Raw genomic sequence first — 14,801 nt, forward strand, 5'->3', positions numbered from 1 at the left:
CTGAGCTCACAGCAAGCTCGCGGTCGCCACGCCTCTGCCCCGTGCTCCCGTGCGCCTATGGTCGCCATCCGGTCTTTCTTCGTCTTCGTTTGAGTGTTTACAGGTTTGATCCTTCTAATCTACGACTTTCTTCATCGATAATGGTTGCTGCTTTGGTGTGCTGGTCCTTATGAGGCCTTAGCACGACTGTTTCCCGACTGTCTACTACATCAAGGTTTGCCCAGCTCCGGTGAAGGAGGGACGATGATGGCGGCGCGCCTTCGGCTCGCTCCAATGCTTATAGTCGTCGCTAGTTGTTTTAGGGACATGGTTGTAATTTTTATTATCCGTGTTGTTCTTTGTATTATCATGATTGAAAATGAATAGATTGAAAGTTTCTCGAAAAAAGAAAGAAAGAATAGATGTAAGCAAGTGGACTTATGTTTGAAACCTAAGCATGACAATTTACTACTTGCGCAAAAAAAAACACGAGTTGGTTGTTTTCGTAGTAACTTGTAGCTTGCAATGTTTCTTGACCATCTTGTGAATTTTGCACAGGGCGCAAATGAACATGCTTTAAGTTCCAAATTTTATATGCACATACTTCTATCCATTATCCACATGCATGCTTTTTTACACTTTCTAAAAAACATAAATAATGTGTTTTTAGTGAAATTCCCCTATAGAGATCATACATGCCTAGATTCTACAAATCCGATCTAGTTCAGTGGACAACATAATTCAAACGGAAAAAAGCAACTCATATAATTATTTTCTGAAAATGAAAACAAAAGCACACAAGATCACAAATATAGCTAAATCCAAACACAATGCTATGTACTAAATCAACGACAATTAATATGGATAGGGGAGTACAAGTTGAATATGTCCCGTCGAGAGAAAAATAACTCGATTTATGCCGTCATACCAATAATTGGAGTAAATGATTATTTGTGCCATTCCACAATTCAGCTTTATCCCCCCCTCCCCCCCCAATGTTTAGTTTCTTTTGTGCATAACACCGGGTAATCAACACTGTGCTTCTTTCGGGATAAGTTTTACTGAAACCTAAGTACTTGCCTAGGTTCTAATCATGCATACTTGTGTCCATTCTTTACATGCATGGTGTTTTTCCATAATCTTTTGAAACATAAATAATTTGTTTATGGACAAATTTCATATAAGGGATCATACATGCCTAGGTTCTAATAATCCGCTCTAGTTTCGTGAAAAACATAATTCAACCTGACAAAAGGCTCAAATTCATGTCATTAATTTCTAAAAGAGAAAACAAAATCCTATATGATTACAAATGGCTAAATCCAAGTTTAATATGTTCCATATTGATTTATGCTATCATACTGAATAACTGGAGTATCATAGCTTATGCTCGTCACACAAATCAATTCGTTCACTTTTTTTTCTACAAAAAATATGATTAGTTTATTCTGTGCATAACACTAGGTAATTCAGCGCCGTGCTTCATTTGGGACAAGTTTCGCTAGAAACCCGAGTAAACGCATAAAAACATTCACACATCCACTGCCGATGATTAGAGTCGTGGAGATTCAAGATTGATGAAGTCAACATAAACATTTTGTTATTGATGGAAGCATCACCCCACATAGAAAAAATATTCACTTTAATGAGAGACAGAAAGTGTCAAACCTAGGTTTTACTCCATGGCAACTTATAGATAATCGCCCTCCTAAACCATCCAACCAATGGTTGCTTTGTTTCCATGAATTTCCATCTTTGACGAGCCAACTTCACTATAGGAAGGCGATGATGACCTTTACACTCACATGAAAAAGTCGTAATGTAAATACTAATCTACTATCTACTTCTACTACTACTTATAAAAGCACGAGTTTGGTGAATCCAAATGATCTCAACCATCCAATCACCTTTGTCCAACGTCTCATGCCGCTCCAATGATGTACCCCCATCACATCACTAATAAACTGGAAATAACATTAATGCATTTAATTGCAATTGCTCTGGGAAACATCATTAATTGCATTAATTTCAATTAATCTTGAAAAATCATTAATTACAAAAATATTCTTTGTAATGGCATGCTCTAATGCTTTATATCCCCTCAATCATACCAGGCCACAAGCCCACAACCAATAATCTAAATAAGAAGGGCGAGTGGAAGAATCTTCTACACCGATGCATATGATTATGGACTGTATGCCTGGTAAACCCCCAAGACCCAGCAACAGCACATGGTCGAGCCATCCAGCCGGTGGTGTATGCGGAGGCATCACCTAGAGGTCAAGCGGAGTAGGTACGAAGCAGCATCACTTTGACGACCATATATCACGAGCTAGGACCTTGCTGCACCGAGGAGTGAGACCGAAGGGTGTACCACATCCTTTGAGTGGAGAAATGAGGGTGTCACGACATGTATGCAGACGATGCAAAGTCACGACAAACCAAACCACAACACACAACATAGCTCGGATTTGAGAATGGGCAAACATAAGCAACATCTGTGCAACGAATAAGAAGAGTCGTCACAGTGGGTGATGACTAGGTATCGCCCCTCGACATGCTATTAAAGTGAACGTGCATTGCAAGTTCACTAATTATCTTACGTGCGCGACAGGATGCGTGAGCCATAGTCCCTAGAGGGATGGTAAGACATACACAATCTGAAATCTTTATTTCACTGCTTTATCCATACATTTCGTTTCGAAGAATTCTTTCCCTGCAAAAAAATAAAATAAAAGTTAAGGCGTTTCCCTTGTATGTTTGTTGGCTAGCTAAGTAAAGAGAAACCTTAAGCATAAAGAAACCGAGAAAAATATTTTATCAAAAGAAAAAACTGAGAAAATATCCAGAGAGAAAGACCAAGAAAATAAATACTAGAAAAGGCCAGGGGCAAAACCGTAATCCGGCGACACTTTGTTCCCATGTCCCAAAGGCGAAGTTGCTCCCGTCCTCCACCTACAAATACGCACACGCCCCCCCATCCGCACCTCTCTCTCTCTCTCTCTTCCTCCTCTCCCCCCTTCTCTCTCTCTCCACACGGCGCCCTCGCGCGCACGCACACACATACACCTGTCTCCGCCTCCGCTCCGCTTGTTCCCGAGTGCGCCCGCTGCATTCCGATCCCGCCGGCCAATTGGTTCGGCGCCGGCGCGGGAGCGATGGTGTCGGGCGGGTGCGTGGGGACGGAAGGGGGCGCGGAGCCGGAGGACGCGGCGGCGGCGGCAGGGGCCGAGGAGGTGGCGGCGGCCGCGGCGACGGCCCCCGCGCGCGCGAGGGAGCTGGTGGTCGGGTACGCGCTCACGTCCAAGAAGGCCAAGAGCTTCCTCCAGCCCAAGCTCCGGGGGCTCGCCAGGTACCGACGACGTCGCCTGTAGATTTGTCCGGTCGCGTTTGTTTCAAGTCTGTCTAGGTGCGGAGAGATAATCTGGTTGGAAATGCGCCGATTATTGTTTTGGAGATGATTAACTTGTCCTGCATTGGGGGAAAAGCGCTTGGTGCGACGGCCCTTGTTGTTTGTCCATGTCAGTTTTGGATGAAACAGGAAAAAGAATCTTGCCCAGGTTCTGCACAATTTGGAAGATCAGCGGGAATTCATGATCCTTCTGGTCACACTCCGTAAGCAAGAGGAGAACTTACTGAATGATATATATGGTTTGTTAATGTTATTGTGTTAATTAACACCTCGTTCATTGACCTCTGTTCTTGACTGGAGAAGATTCAGGACACACGGGGCCCCCTTCTTTAATCTGCTTAGGGAGAAATGGCTAGTGCATATCATTGTCCCACCCACTAATTGTTTGTTTGAGTTAAAGAGATCACAAAGCTGTTGAGCACAAAAGGAAGGGGAATACTTTAGCTCCAAATAGGATTAAAAGTGGGAAAACGTTTTTATCAAGTTATAGTCCAAAAGGCGGTGAAAAGGGTTTCTTGATTGATACTCCCGATCGTGATATCCATTAGCATATGGTTTGCTTTGTTTACCCTGCACGGTATGCTTTATAGGCTTTTATTTTTGGTTTATTATGCATTATGGAGGTTTTCTTGACATCTGTTTCAGTAGTTACCAACAATTTCAGATAATTTTAGAACACCTATTTGTTCAATCAAAGAATCAGAGTCTCATTTTTGTAGAATCATTGTGTGCACTGACTGAAATTAGTCTATTCAAGCACGTCTTTGTATTGATGCTGTTTTCTTTGGGATAGGATAGTGACATCGATGCACTCCCTGTCTTATGGTAATATTATATTCGCTTCCAGTAGTGACCCTTTCTTAATTTATTCAATAAGCCGTAACTTAAGTAGATCCCTGAACTAATCCAGGAAGCTGCCGCTGAAATGCTCTGTTTTGACATTATTCGAGTAATTGTGTGTAACCTTATTACAAAATGTTCGTGTTATTGACCGGTGTGACCAAGTGTGTATGGTAAGCAACTGCAGGGTTCCAAGTTGGCTTAAATACACTAGAGATCTAAAATATGTCATCAGTTTGCAAAGTGCAGTTAAATGCTCAGTTTATTACTTGGCAGCTTGTGCCATCCTCACATCACTAGGACCAGAGATGTGGATTGCCGAATATGAAAATAGTATAGGTCCAGCATGATAAGATTCTGATAATAGTTAAAGGATCCACATGATTTAACATGAGCATTACCTTTTATCATGCAAATCAGCACATCACTAGTGCTCAGTGTGGACTAAAAATTCATTCTAGTATAATTATCATCAAACCAGGTTCATCTATCTTATATAATATTCAATATAATATAACCCGTAAACATTCATTTCAAGACAATTTACTGCCCATTTCTGTTGTCTGGGCACTTATTAACATACAAGAGGTTGGAGACTTTAAATATTTGCATTATTTTAGGGTAAGTGCTTTTAAGTTGTAAATTTATAACTTGGGTTAATATGTTGAAGTGTTGGCTAGCCGCCAATTGCTTCCGTTGAGCAACTGGTGCTGCAGACTTACTTATTTGTTAGATTTTCCAGATTATTTGCTTCTCATCCTTGCAAAATTAATGCAGGAAGAAAGGCATTCAATTTGTTGCAATTGATCAAAAGCTTCCACTGTCAGATCAAGGCCCTTTTGATGTTATTCTGCATAAGGTAGCTATACGGAGTATATTTAACTCCTACCCATGTATTTTATGTCAAGGGAGTGTTAAAATTTTAGTACTGTTCTCTGAGATTTCCTTTTTTTTTGCGAAAAGTATTTTCTTATTCATTGACGGCAAAATGATAACATTGTATTTTCTACAGTTGACTGGAAAGGAGTGGCAACGACGGTTGGAGGTCAGTAGCATACAATATGTTAAAACCACTGTTGAACTTCTCTTTGCGAGACATGTTCAATATCTTTGTAAGACATTTTCAATATGGTTATTTAAATATTATGCACATTCTGTCTTTTTATCATTTTAAACTTCCGCTGATGGTTTTGCATCATTTTGATAGGAATATAGAGACACACACCCAGAAGTTACTGTTCTTGACCCACCAGGTGCCATAGAACATTTGCTGAACCGCCAATCTATGCTTCAAGAAGTTTCTAAACTGGACCTTGCGGATTGTCATGGTATTTTTTATGAATTTTCTTCTAATTCATGTTTGGAAGTAACCCATCATCCTTACTATGACTATGCAGAAATTCACTTGCCTTTTCTGGTTGAACAAAATTTAGTTCGTTATATTTGGATTAATCTCGTATTAACATGTTGCAAATACTAGTTCAAGTAATGATATGGGTATGTTAAGCGTATATGATATGCTATTAAATGTAGTATTAGGCAATGTGTTCCACTCTTGAAGCTTGGCCGACGTGAACCCTTTATCCTCTTGTCATATCTTTTGTCACGCTGACCCCTTTACCAATGACTGTTGAAGCTTGTTATCCTTTTTGATTGTTTTGTCTTTTATCTTTACACACTTAAATTGGCAGTGAACTTTTATCTGCTTCCATCGAAAATTCCCTCCACTGTCAGTAGCTTGGATATAATGGGTTGGTTCTTGGAACCTTCTCAAAGGCTGATTTGATCACCATGTGCAGTTGATTTTTGCAGGTAAAGTTGGTGTTCCGAAGCAGCTTTTTGTTAACACAGACCCATTGTCAATACCAGCTGCGGTTATGAGGGCTGGGCTATCGCTTCCATTAGGTAAGTCTGCCTTATAAAGGCAGTCCTTTTCTTTTCAGCTACCATAAAGCACTCTGTACTATAGAAACAAAATTCAGGTCACCATTGCCATCTCTCACAGGTGAATGGACATGCTTTGTCCTCTTGACTAGTGTGAAAATTTTGTACATGCTAGAGCAAAGTGTTCATTTTCCAGCCTTTCCTCCATTTCTTGCCTGGTTTATCGGTTCATATGATTGTCATGTTAGTTGTAGTATTTACTTCTGTAGTCTGTACATTTGATGGATAGGTAGTAGGTTGCAGATAGCTTGAAGGATACAAATCCAATCCATGGTAAACTAACTGTATCAGGTCTTCTCCATGTAACCTAATAATAGACAATAAAAATGAACGTCTATTAACGTTAGACATTGCTATGCTTTTTGTATGGCTCGATCATACTAAGGTGTCTGTAGGATTTTCTGTAAATCGATTGGAGTGCTCCCTGTTATTTTTTTTTGAGCCGGAATCAGTGCTCTGTGTTCTGGATGAGATATAAGCAAGGCATCTTTCAGTCTGAAGAGTAAATTGCATTTCTTGCCAGATATTATGTCAGCAGTCAGTGAGTTCCCCCTGTATGTTCACATCATGCACATAACATAAGTGGGCCTTCTTTAATTTTGATACCACTCCTACAAACACACCCAAATCCACACAAAAAACCAATAAAAAACCCTACAGAAACTGACACAGACGCAGAAGCTTACGAGGGCATTCCTCGAGCCATAGCTTTCCTCCGGGGCCCTTCCTTTGGACCCATCGATGATTGAGTGAAAGCTCTCTACGTCTCTAGGCTCCACCCTGCGGCCTGAACAGAAGGAGCAGCAGTTTGACCCTTTCTAGGGTCTGACTGCATAGGTTGTTTATCCCGAGAATGTTTGACATGGACCTCCTCCTGTATGTCAACCCCACGTGTCACCTGACTGCTTGCGCCACTGTCTACTTTTTCTCTTAACCTGGATCGTACCTGGTTCAAAGCACATAACTAGAGCGAGTTCAGTGGTGTTATATACCTTATTTAGATGGCGCAACTTGAAATTAGTTACTCAATGCCTGCTCCAGAATGCAATTACTCCAAGTAACGGCGAGTGTTTGACATTGTTGTTTGAAATGAAGTTTTAACATAAATTTAGGCTGAGTTAATGTTTACCTGACTGGAGTATTTAATCATTGGCATTATTGGGGTCTGTTTTGAATCTCCTGGCAAATTGTCTTTCCAATATGGCCTGTTAACCACTTATACTATGTGCAGTGGCGAAGCCTCTGGTGGCGAAGTCTCATGAGTTGTCTCTTGCTTATGACTCAGCTTCCTTGACGAAGCTTGAGCCTCCGTTGGTTCTTCAGGAATTTGTTAACCATGGTATTGTACTTGAATTTTATCTGGTCGTTCCTAAGAATATTTTTCCAGTTCTGTATTAACCTTTTGTTTTTGTTTCTCTCATTTATAGGCGGCGTCTTATTTAAGGTCTACATTGTTGGGGATGCAATTAGGGTAGTGCGTAGGTTTTCACTGCCTAACGTGGATGAGGGTGACCTGTCAAATAACGCCGGAGTGTTCCGGTTTCCGAGGGTCTCTTGTGCTGCAGCCACTGCGGAGGATGCAGATCTTGACCCCCATGTTGCTGGTAAACTTCCATGCCTTGGGTTCTCTTGTCTTACAGTAATTGTTGGCATGTTGCCGTTCTACGTTGATTTCAGAATGTACATTTGTGAACTGATGTTTTTACATATTGCATCAGAACTGCCTCCAAGGCCACTGCTTGAGATATTGGCAAGAGAGCTGCGCCGCCGACTGGTACCAGAGATTCTTGCACTTGTTAGTTTTGCTTCATTTGATGCCATATGATTAATATCACCTGTATACCTGATTGACAGGGTCTTAGACTGTTCAACATAGATATGATCAGAGAGCATGGGACAAGGGATCGGTTTTATGTTATAGACATGAACTATTTTCCTGGTATGTGATCAAACTTGTTTCAAGAGTGTCTAATTTATCTGATATTAGTTGAGCTGTCTTCTGCTTATGAGTTTCGAATAGCACATGGATTTGTTAAAATAAATAAACATTATTACTTCTTGGAGAACACTCTGGATTAACAGAATCTTACTTTGGTCAACCAAAAGTCACATGGTTCCTTGTTGCATTCTCAAGAAATGACCGGTCTTGGGTACACTGCGAAGTGAGATGTTTACCTCCCATGTCAGGCTGTCAGCTAACTCATTGTATCAACGCAATCTGGCTAGTAGGTGCAAAATGAGGATAGGACCATTATGGCATTTTTACAAGTATTAGAAATTCCTCAGACGAATCTTTTTTGGTTGCAGGGTATGGTAAGATGCCTGGATACGAGCATGTTTTCACCGACTTCCTGCTGAGCCTAGACCAGCAGAAGGAGTACAAGCGACGACTGGGCTATACGTCGGGTGAGGGGTGAAGAGTCGAGGCCGACCAACTTCCCTCTGACCTTTGCCAGTATGTTGTCTCTTCGCATTCGCTGTGTGTACGAATGAATGTGCATATCAGGAGGAGAAGGATCATCAAGTCTCATCTGTGGTAGAGTTGGGCATCAGTAGTTGCGATGATAAGGCAGCGAGGACTGTGTTGAACTGTAATTATTAATCCGCATTTTGGCGCAACTGTGTTCTCTTCATGTTCTTGAATAATCTCGTTCGGCCTAGCAATGGAATCGAGCGGGTATCCGCACCCACATCAGGTGTCCCAGAAATCTCAAAGTTATGTAGAACAATCCACGCAATATTTCCCTGCTGACGTGTGGTTGTGCACTGGCGGAGGTCTTGGCTAAAACGCCGACCTGCAACATGGCCGGGTTGCTTTGCTTCTACCGTTTGTGTGAGAAAGAACGGCATGCTACTCGTTCCTAGACTTATCGCGACCGCCTTGACTGCCTATGTCTGAAGCTTCTGTGGTGACACGATGTTAAGGTATGCCTGAAGCTTCCCTGGTGATACGGTGTTTCAGATGTGTATGTAGACTATAACAAATTTAGCTAGCTGACCTCTTAAGCATGTCCATGTGTAACCGTAAGTGTTATTTGGTGAGATGCAAGCGGAACTGGCTGGCAGACAATGCCATAGTGTTACTTGTTTCAGTTTTAGGCAAGTGATGACAAATTATGGACTAATTTATGAGTTTCGTGGGGACGTTGTGGGATGCCACTTGCACCCGCCGTGTGGTTAGGATAATTTCTGCCTGAAATCATTTCCGAATCTAATAGCATATATTGTGCGAGAGATTTGGACATCTAGACACATTATGTTTGAAATCCTAGACCGGTTAGGATACGATATATGCTATGACATTATTAACATCCGATGATATGAGCAATCTGATTTTTCTAGCCGGAATATCCAATACTTTTAAATACGACTATCGAATTTATCGGTAAAATTTTAATTATTAACTTGTGACACATGAGTGTTACCTTTATAAGATGGCACATGTGCTTGTCAATGTTTTATTATGGTTTTTTGCTACCTTACACTGTTTTATGTATCCTGAATGTGTACAAGTATTACTACTTGCTCATTTTGAGCATAGCTTTAGTTGTATACATCGGTTAAGGTGCAATATGTCATTTCCGACTTCAGGCTGTTACTCATGTCCGAATCCGACAAAACCAGTATCCAAATCCGCATCCAACAGCTATCTGTCTCGCTGCTGGGTCTCTTTTTCTTTCTTCCATATAAAATAAGATATAGTTTGAGCAGTACGAAACCGAATCCACACCGGTTTCATCCGTATATTTGCGATTACTTGAAGTGGAAATAGCTCGTTACAAATGTGTCAGGTCGAGGTTACCATCATTTTATGTTTAACATGAGAAGGTGAAATCGTAAGCCATTAGTTCCTAATTAATCTGCACAGTTAGCAACTCGGAAACCAAAACAAACCTGTACCTACAACATACATAGGATCGAACAAGCCAGTTAGTTAGCTCCATCTTAATCATCATCGTGGTCGTCTACTTGGGCTAACCCACCCTAGATACACGTATAATTAAGGTCGAGATTCATCGACCGTAAGCCACAGATCGGCCGGTAGCTAGCCAAGGCACAAATAAAAGAGAGCCAAAACAGCACAACATCAGCGGCGTCCGCTGGAGCTCCCGTGCCGCTCCTCGATGTGCTCCTGGATGATGGAGCCGGCCACCTCCTGCACCGTGTCGCAGAGCTCCTGGCTCGAGTTGGACGCCTCCTGCGCCGGGTCCTCCATGATCATCTCCATCGGGATCTCGTCGGCGCTGCCCGGGGGCGACTGGCAGTAGGCGTCCAGCAGGTGCTCGTGGATCTCCCGCATCCTCCCGGACTGCTCGTCTTCTCTGTCCAGCTCGATGAAGTCCTGCGCACGCGCACACACGCCCAACATTCACAATTTTGCATTTTGCTTTCAAAGAGGAAACGAAGTGCCATGAATGAATGAATGTATGTGCGCATGTATGATGATGAGACCTGGGCGGAGAAGGAGTTGAAGATGCGGGAGAAGCGCTGCCTGCAGTACTCGTTGAAGAGGATGGTGCCGATGAGGAGCAGGATGGTGAACCCCGTGGAGATCGGCGCCTTCTTGATGGTGAAGACGCCCAGCGCGATGATCTGCGTGAGCACCAGGGAGAACACCATGGTGTTGTGCATGATCGGCCACAGCTTCCCTCCCATCTCGTACTTGGGGTAGTACACGTTCAGAATCTGCAAGCATGCATGCATTAGAAGAAAATTGCCCGTTCGATCCTTTCATGGATGATCAATCAAGTTATCAACATATGCTGTATATACCTGGTTTCGGTACACCAAGTAGCCGAGGCAAAAGTAGACGAGCAAGAAAGGCAGTATGAGAGGCGCCATGATCGAGAACGTGAAGCCGAGCACGTTGAACATGAGGACCTTGGGAACTTCGGTGTGGTAGGGGAAAGAGTAGACGTATTCTGGCTCGTCCTGGTAACAACATATGAATTTCCTGAAGAAGTTGTACACCAGGTTGTACACCTGCAGTATCTCCGAGCATAGACTGAACCAGCCTGATGTGAGGACGTAGGTCATGAAAAACGTTGCCTGCCATGCCCATCCAAAGAAAGCACACAGTTAACAAACCCATCATCAGTTAGTTAATCCCTAGTGCTCCCTCCGATCCAAAATAAGTGTCGCGGTTTTGAACTAAGGTCAGCCTACCTGCTTTGGCACGAGCTCGGCTAGCATAGACGGCATGTCCTTGGGTCTAGTGAGCACGTTCAGCTGGTTGAGCACGGACCCTGATAGCACGTTCACAAAGAAGACATTCCAGATGTTGAAGATGAGAATCTTGGTGCACGCGCTCGTCTTCCTGCCGCTGCGAGAAATCGACCCCTCGATCGCCGAGAAGCGCATCATCAGGGGAGGAACGGTGTACAGGGACAGCAGCAGGACCACGCTAGGGAGATATCCCGTTACGACTCTCACGCAGAATGACCTGCACGAACAAGGGATTCTTTCTCTTTCAGGCTCAGGGCATGAAGCATGATGCAACAAGCTCAGTCGTCAGCTCCTTGCAAACCTGTTAACAAAGTGAACTCTCTATGATTATTGTTTAAGATTCTACTACTTACGTCTTTAGTGCGCCTCTCAGGTTTGGGAACATTTGCTTGAGCTGTTCCAGCTGCATCATGCTTTGAACAAACGCGACGGGTACGATGAAGACAAACATGAAGAAGACACTAGCCGCGAGCGTCGCTATTTTCCGGAGCCAGATCTGCCTGTAGGGTATCCAGAGGTTCGACCAGTAGACGTCGCGCGGCTCCGGCGCCAGGTTTGTCACCCATAGCATAGGGTTCGAAGACTGAAGAACTTGGGAAGCCACAATCGCCGCGTAGCGAGTCTTGAAGAACACTATAGCACCTGGGCAGTCCTGTTCGATCGGCAGTAGGACTAGATTTATTTATGAGGAAAGAATGCATAGAAATCGTAGTTTGACAACATGCTACTGCCTCAGATAAAAAAGAATGAGATCATGCAATGTGCTGGTCAAAACTTAAAACATGTAGTAATAGTAGTTTTAACTAGATCAAGTGACAACGATGACCTTTTGAGCTTCGACTACTTCTGGATCAGTGAGGTCTGACTTCTTGGCCTCGACGAACTTGTTGCGGTAAAGCTCAAACGAGGAAGCTTGTACTCCGCAGAGACCACATCTATTCAAGCTAGACCGCATGTTCTGGTCAAATGCCGAAAGTTTTACTCTTACAAATTTCCTGTAAGCCCTCTCGGCACTATCCTGCAAAAACAGAGTTTGAGGAAATGATCTCAAGTAGTCAGTACAAGATATCCATATATGCATATATAGGGCCTCTGCGGTGTCGAGCTGAATTTGAACGACAAGTGTAAAAGTAGCGCATACACATTTTACCAGTGCAGCGAAATTGAATCGAACTAACTCAGAAGTGTGAACATGCATCATAGAAATTCGATCATTTTGAAGTGTAGAGAACATCAAAACTGTAGACTAGTTTCACAAGAATAAATTTCATAGAGCATAGGTAGATAATTTGAGTTCCAACTAATCATATTTGAAAAGCAGAATTCTTACCACAAAATTCTGCAACTTTCCTTTTCGATAGATCATTTGATGTGACAGGTAACTAGATCCATGATAGTTAAGAAAGAAATTCCTGATGGTGTCATCAAGAAGCTCGTTGTGTGACTTTGGAATCGAGCGAACAAGGACAGCAAAATGACCCGGATTGGGTGTTGATCCAGTGATGTGTGCTAATCTCTTTCTTGAGATATACCTGTACTCCTGCAACATGAAGATGTGTAATCAGCTGCAGCATATGGTTGCTCTGAACTTTTTTGGGTAAGAATCTTTTGGTAACAAACATGAACAGCATCATGGACAGGTCTTACTTGGAAAAGAAGAATACAAGCTGAGATTGTTATAACATATAAAGCAGTACAATGCACCCAAAGCCTGTACATGAAAACAAAGGCCGCGTGTCAGTCAGATTATTTGAATTCAGTAACTAAACGAGATATACAAATAAAGATGCAGCTTACTTGCTTGATCCTTCCTTGAGATTTGCAATGGTGAATACATTGAGCGACTCCGCTGGGACCCGCGTGTGGGCCATTTCTTGGCCATTGTAATTCACAGGGAGCACTCCAAAGACACAGATAAGGGTAGTTATGGAGAAGATGCGTATGCTGCATCAGTCCGCAACAAGCAAGCAAGCAAGCAGCATGTAATTGTAAGTAAAACAAACACAGAAAGAAGCAAACAATGGTGGTTATCAGAGGGTGATGGAATTTGACCTGAAGATGAAGAGGCGTAGGAAGACGACGGAGTCGAGTCCGGCGACGCGTCGGATCTCGTCCTCGGTGCACCAGTACGCCTTGACGAGCCAGCCGGCGGTGGGGAGGAGCCTCTCGAAGGAGAAGTAGTCCACCTGCTCCCGGAACTTCTCCTCGGCGAGCCGCCGGCCGAAGTAGACGCGGAAGTTGTGCGGCTGCTTGCGGAGGATGGAGTAGAGGGACAGATAGAGAATGCACAAGGCGATGTTTATGCCCGCCGAAGTCAGAAGGGCGGAAAATTCCATCCCCTGCCTCCTCTACCTTGTGCTCTTGGATCTCCTGACCATCTACCCATGAAAGAACTGCGCACGCACGCACGCACGCAAAGATTTCATTCAGTCCATCGGATAATTAATCAATCAATTCTGCACGTTCGATGAATTAATCGACAGCATGCATCTTAATAATTCTGCTGTTCTTGGCGGATTGCATTTTGATTTCCGATCAATCAATACCAAATGCGATCCTTTGAGATGCGAAATGACACACTGCAATAAATAATTCCCCAAACTGCATGCAATGCAAGGGATACGGCGGCTAATCGAGAGGCCGGTCGGTCACGATCGCCGGAGCCAAGCGAACACGGCGCACGGCCGGAGCGAGGAGGGAATTGAGATGACACGCGCGAGGGAGACTTACGGATCGATCGCGCGTCACATGCAACCGGCCTCTGCCGGATCCAGCAGCGCACCTTGGTGTCGTCAGCGATCGCGCGGAGGAGGCGGCGACGGCGGTGGGTCGCCGGCCGGCCGGTGCCCCTTGGCGACGGCGGCGCGCGGGAGGTGGTTGGCGGGGTTGTCGGCGAGGGGAGGGCGGGGCGGAGGCAACCGTGCGCTCGCGGTTGTGGTGGGGGGCGCTGCGTCGTTCGCGTCGCGTCGTGCTGCATGCAGCCGCGTGGCCGTCTTTGGTTTCTTGGCGTCGTTTTTGTTTTTTGAGGGGATGGTGGTTTCTTGGCGTCGTAATAAACGCATAGCGCAGCGCATGTCCCCCTGGCGGCCCGCATTGGCCCGTCACGTCTGATCCAGAAGAGGCGCATTTAAATGGGCCAGACCCATCTTCTACCTCGGGCCGAAAATCGTCTGGCTGGACCGGCTTCTTCTTGCCAGTACAGTCCACCACTAGTGTGCTTGACTAAAAAAGAGAGTCCACAAGTGCGCTTTGCTCGAAAGCAAAAAAAAAAGTTCAAAAAAATCTGGACTAGGGAGAGTAGCGGCGAAAGAAAAACACATTTTAAAACATCTCCTCTCTGGTTCCGGGTGGGCTTGGGAGTTGACCGGGGTTCAGTTCAAGTTCTTATCTTTTTTTCAAG

General features: G+C 44.0%; 2 protein-coding genes across 3 annotated transcripts; one reads left to right on the plus strand and one right to left on the minus strand.

Annotated features, from left to right (window-relative positions):
- Positions 1-2,959: 2,959 nt before the first annotated feature.
- On the plus strand, positions 2,960-8,867 carry LOC123095966 (inositol-tetrakisphosphate 1-kinase 3). Of its 2 annotated transcripts, none has more exons than XM_044517534.1 (10): positions 2,960-3,331; positions 5,009-5,090; positions 5,244-5,276; positions 5,439-5,559; positions 6,044-6,136; positions 7,407-7,514; positions 7,603-7,779; positions 7,894-7,949; positions 8,030-8,114; positions 8,483-8,867. In XM_044517534.1, the coding sequence occupies exons 1-10, from the start codon at positions 3,138-3,140 to the stop codon at positions 8,590-8,592; spliced, it is 1,059 nt and encodes a 352-aa protein (XP_044373469.1). In that variant the 5' UTR covers positions 2,960-3,137; the 3' UTR covers positions 8,593-8,867. The 2 variants fall into 2 exon arrangements, with proteins under 2 accessions (XP_044373469.1, XP_044373470.1); XM_044517535.1 differs by having other exon boundaries at positions 3,147-3,331; positions 5,244-5,343.
- A 1,187-nt stretch (positions 8,868-10,054) lies between these two features.
- On the minus strand, positions 10,055-14,410 carry LOC123095967 (CSC1-like protein RXW8). The gene is made up of 11 exons (XM_044517536.1): positions 14,132-14,410; positions 13,454-13,794; positions 13,199-13,345; positions 13,049-13,112; positions 12,732-12,941; positions 12,228-12,419; positions 11,755-12,053; positions 11,342-11,618; positions 10,949-11,224; positions 10,628-10,861; positions 10,055-10,517 (listed from the first exon to the last, which is right to left on the minus strand). Exons 2-11 carry the CDS (start codon positions 13,735-13,737, stop codon positions 10,263-10,265), a joined length of 2,238 nt encoding a protein of 745 aa, XP_044373471.1. The 5' UTR covers positions 13,738-13,794; positions 14,132-14,410; the 3' UTR covers positions 10,055-10,262.
- Between the last annotated feature and the right edge of the window lie 391 nt (positions 14,411-14,801).

Source organism: Triticum aestivum, chromosome 4D, assembly GCF_018294505.1.
Source record: "Triticum aestivum cultivar Chinese Spring chromosome 4D, IWGSC CS RefSeq v2.1, whole genome shotgun sequence".
In the NCBI taxonomy this organism is placed as follows: Eukaryota; Viridiplantae; Streptophyta; class Magnoliopsida; order Poales; family Poaceae; genus Triticum; species Triticum aestivum.

Bases quoted from the DNA above. Each gene is read 5' to 3' on its own strand.
- LOC123095966 (XM_044517534.1), top strand. From the start codon at position 3,138: ATGGTGTCGGGCGGGTGCGTGGGGACGGAAGGGGGCGCGGAGCCGGAG. The intron at 7,780-7,893 runs GTAAACTTCCAT...ATATTGCATCAG, and splicing joins TCTTGACCCCCATGTTGCTG to AACTGCCTCCAAGGCCACTG. The intron at 8,115-8,482 runs GTATGTGATCAA...TTTTGGTTGCAG, and splicing joins AGACATGAACTATTTTCCTG to GGTATGGTAAGATGCCTGGA.
- LOC123095967 (XM_044517536.1), bottom strand. From the start codon at position 13,737: ATGGAATTTTCCGCCCTTCTGACTTCGGCGGGCATAAACATCGCCTTG. The intron at 10,862-10,948 runs GTATATACAGCA...GCATGCTTGCAG, and splicing joins ACTTGGTGTACCGAAACCAG to ATTCTGAACGTGTACTACCC. The intron at 10,518-10,627 runs GTCTCATCATCA...GCGCGTGCGCAG, and splicing joins TCAACTCCTTCTCCGCCCAG to GACTTCATCGAGCTGGACAG.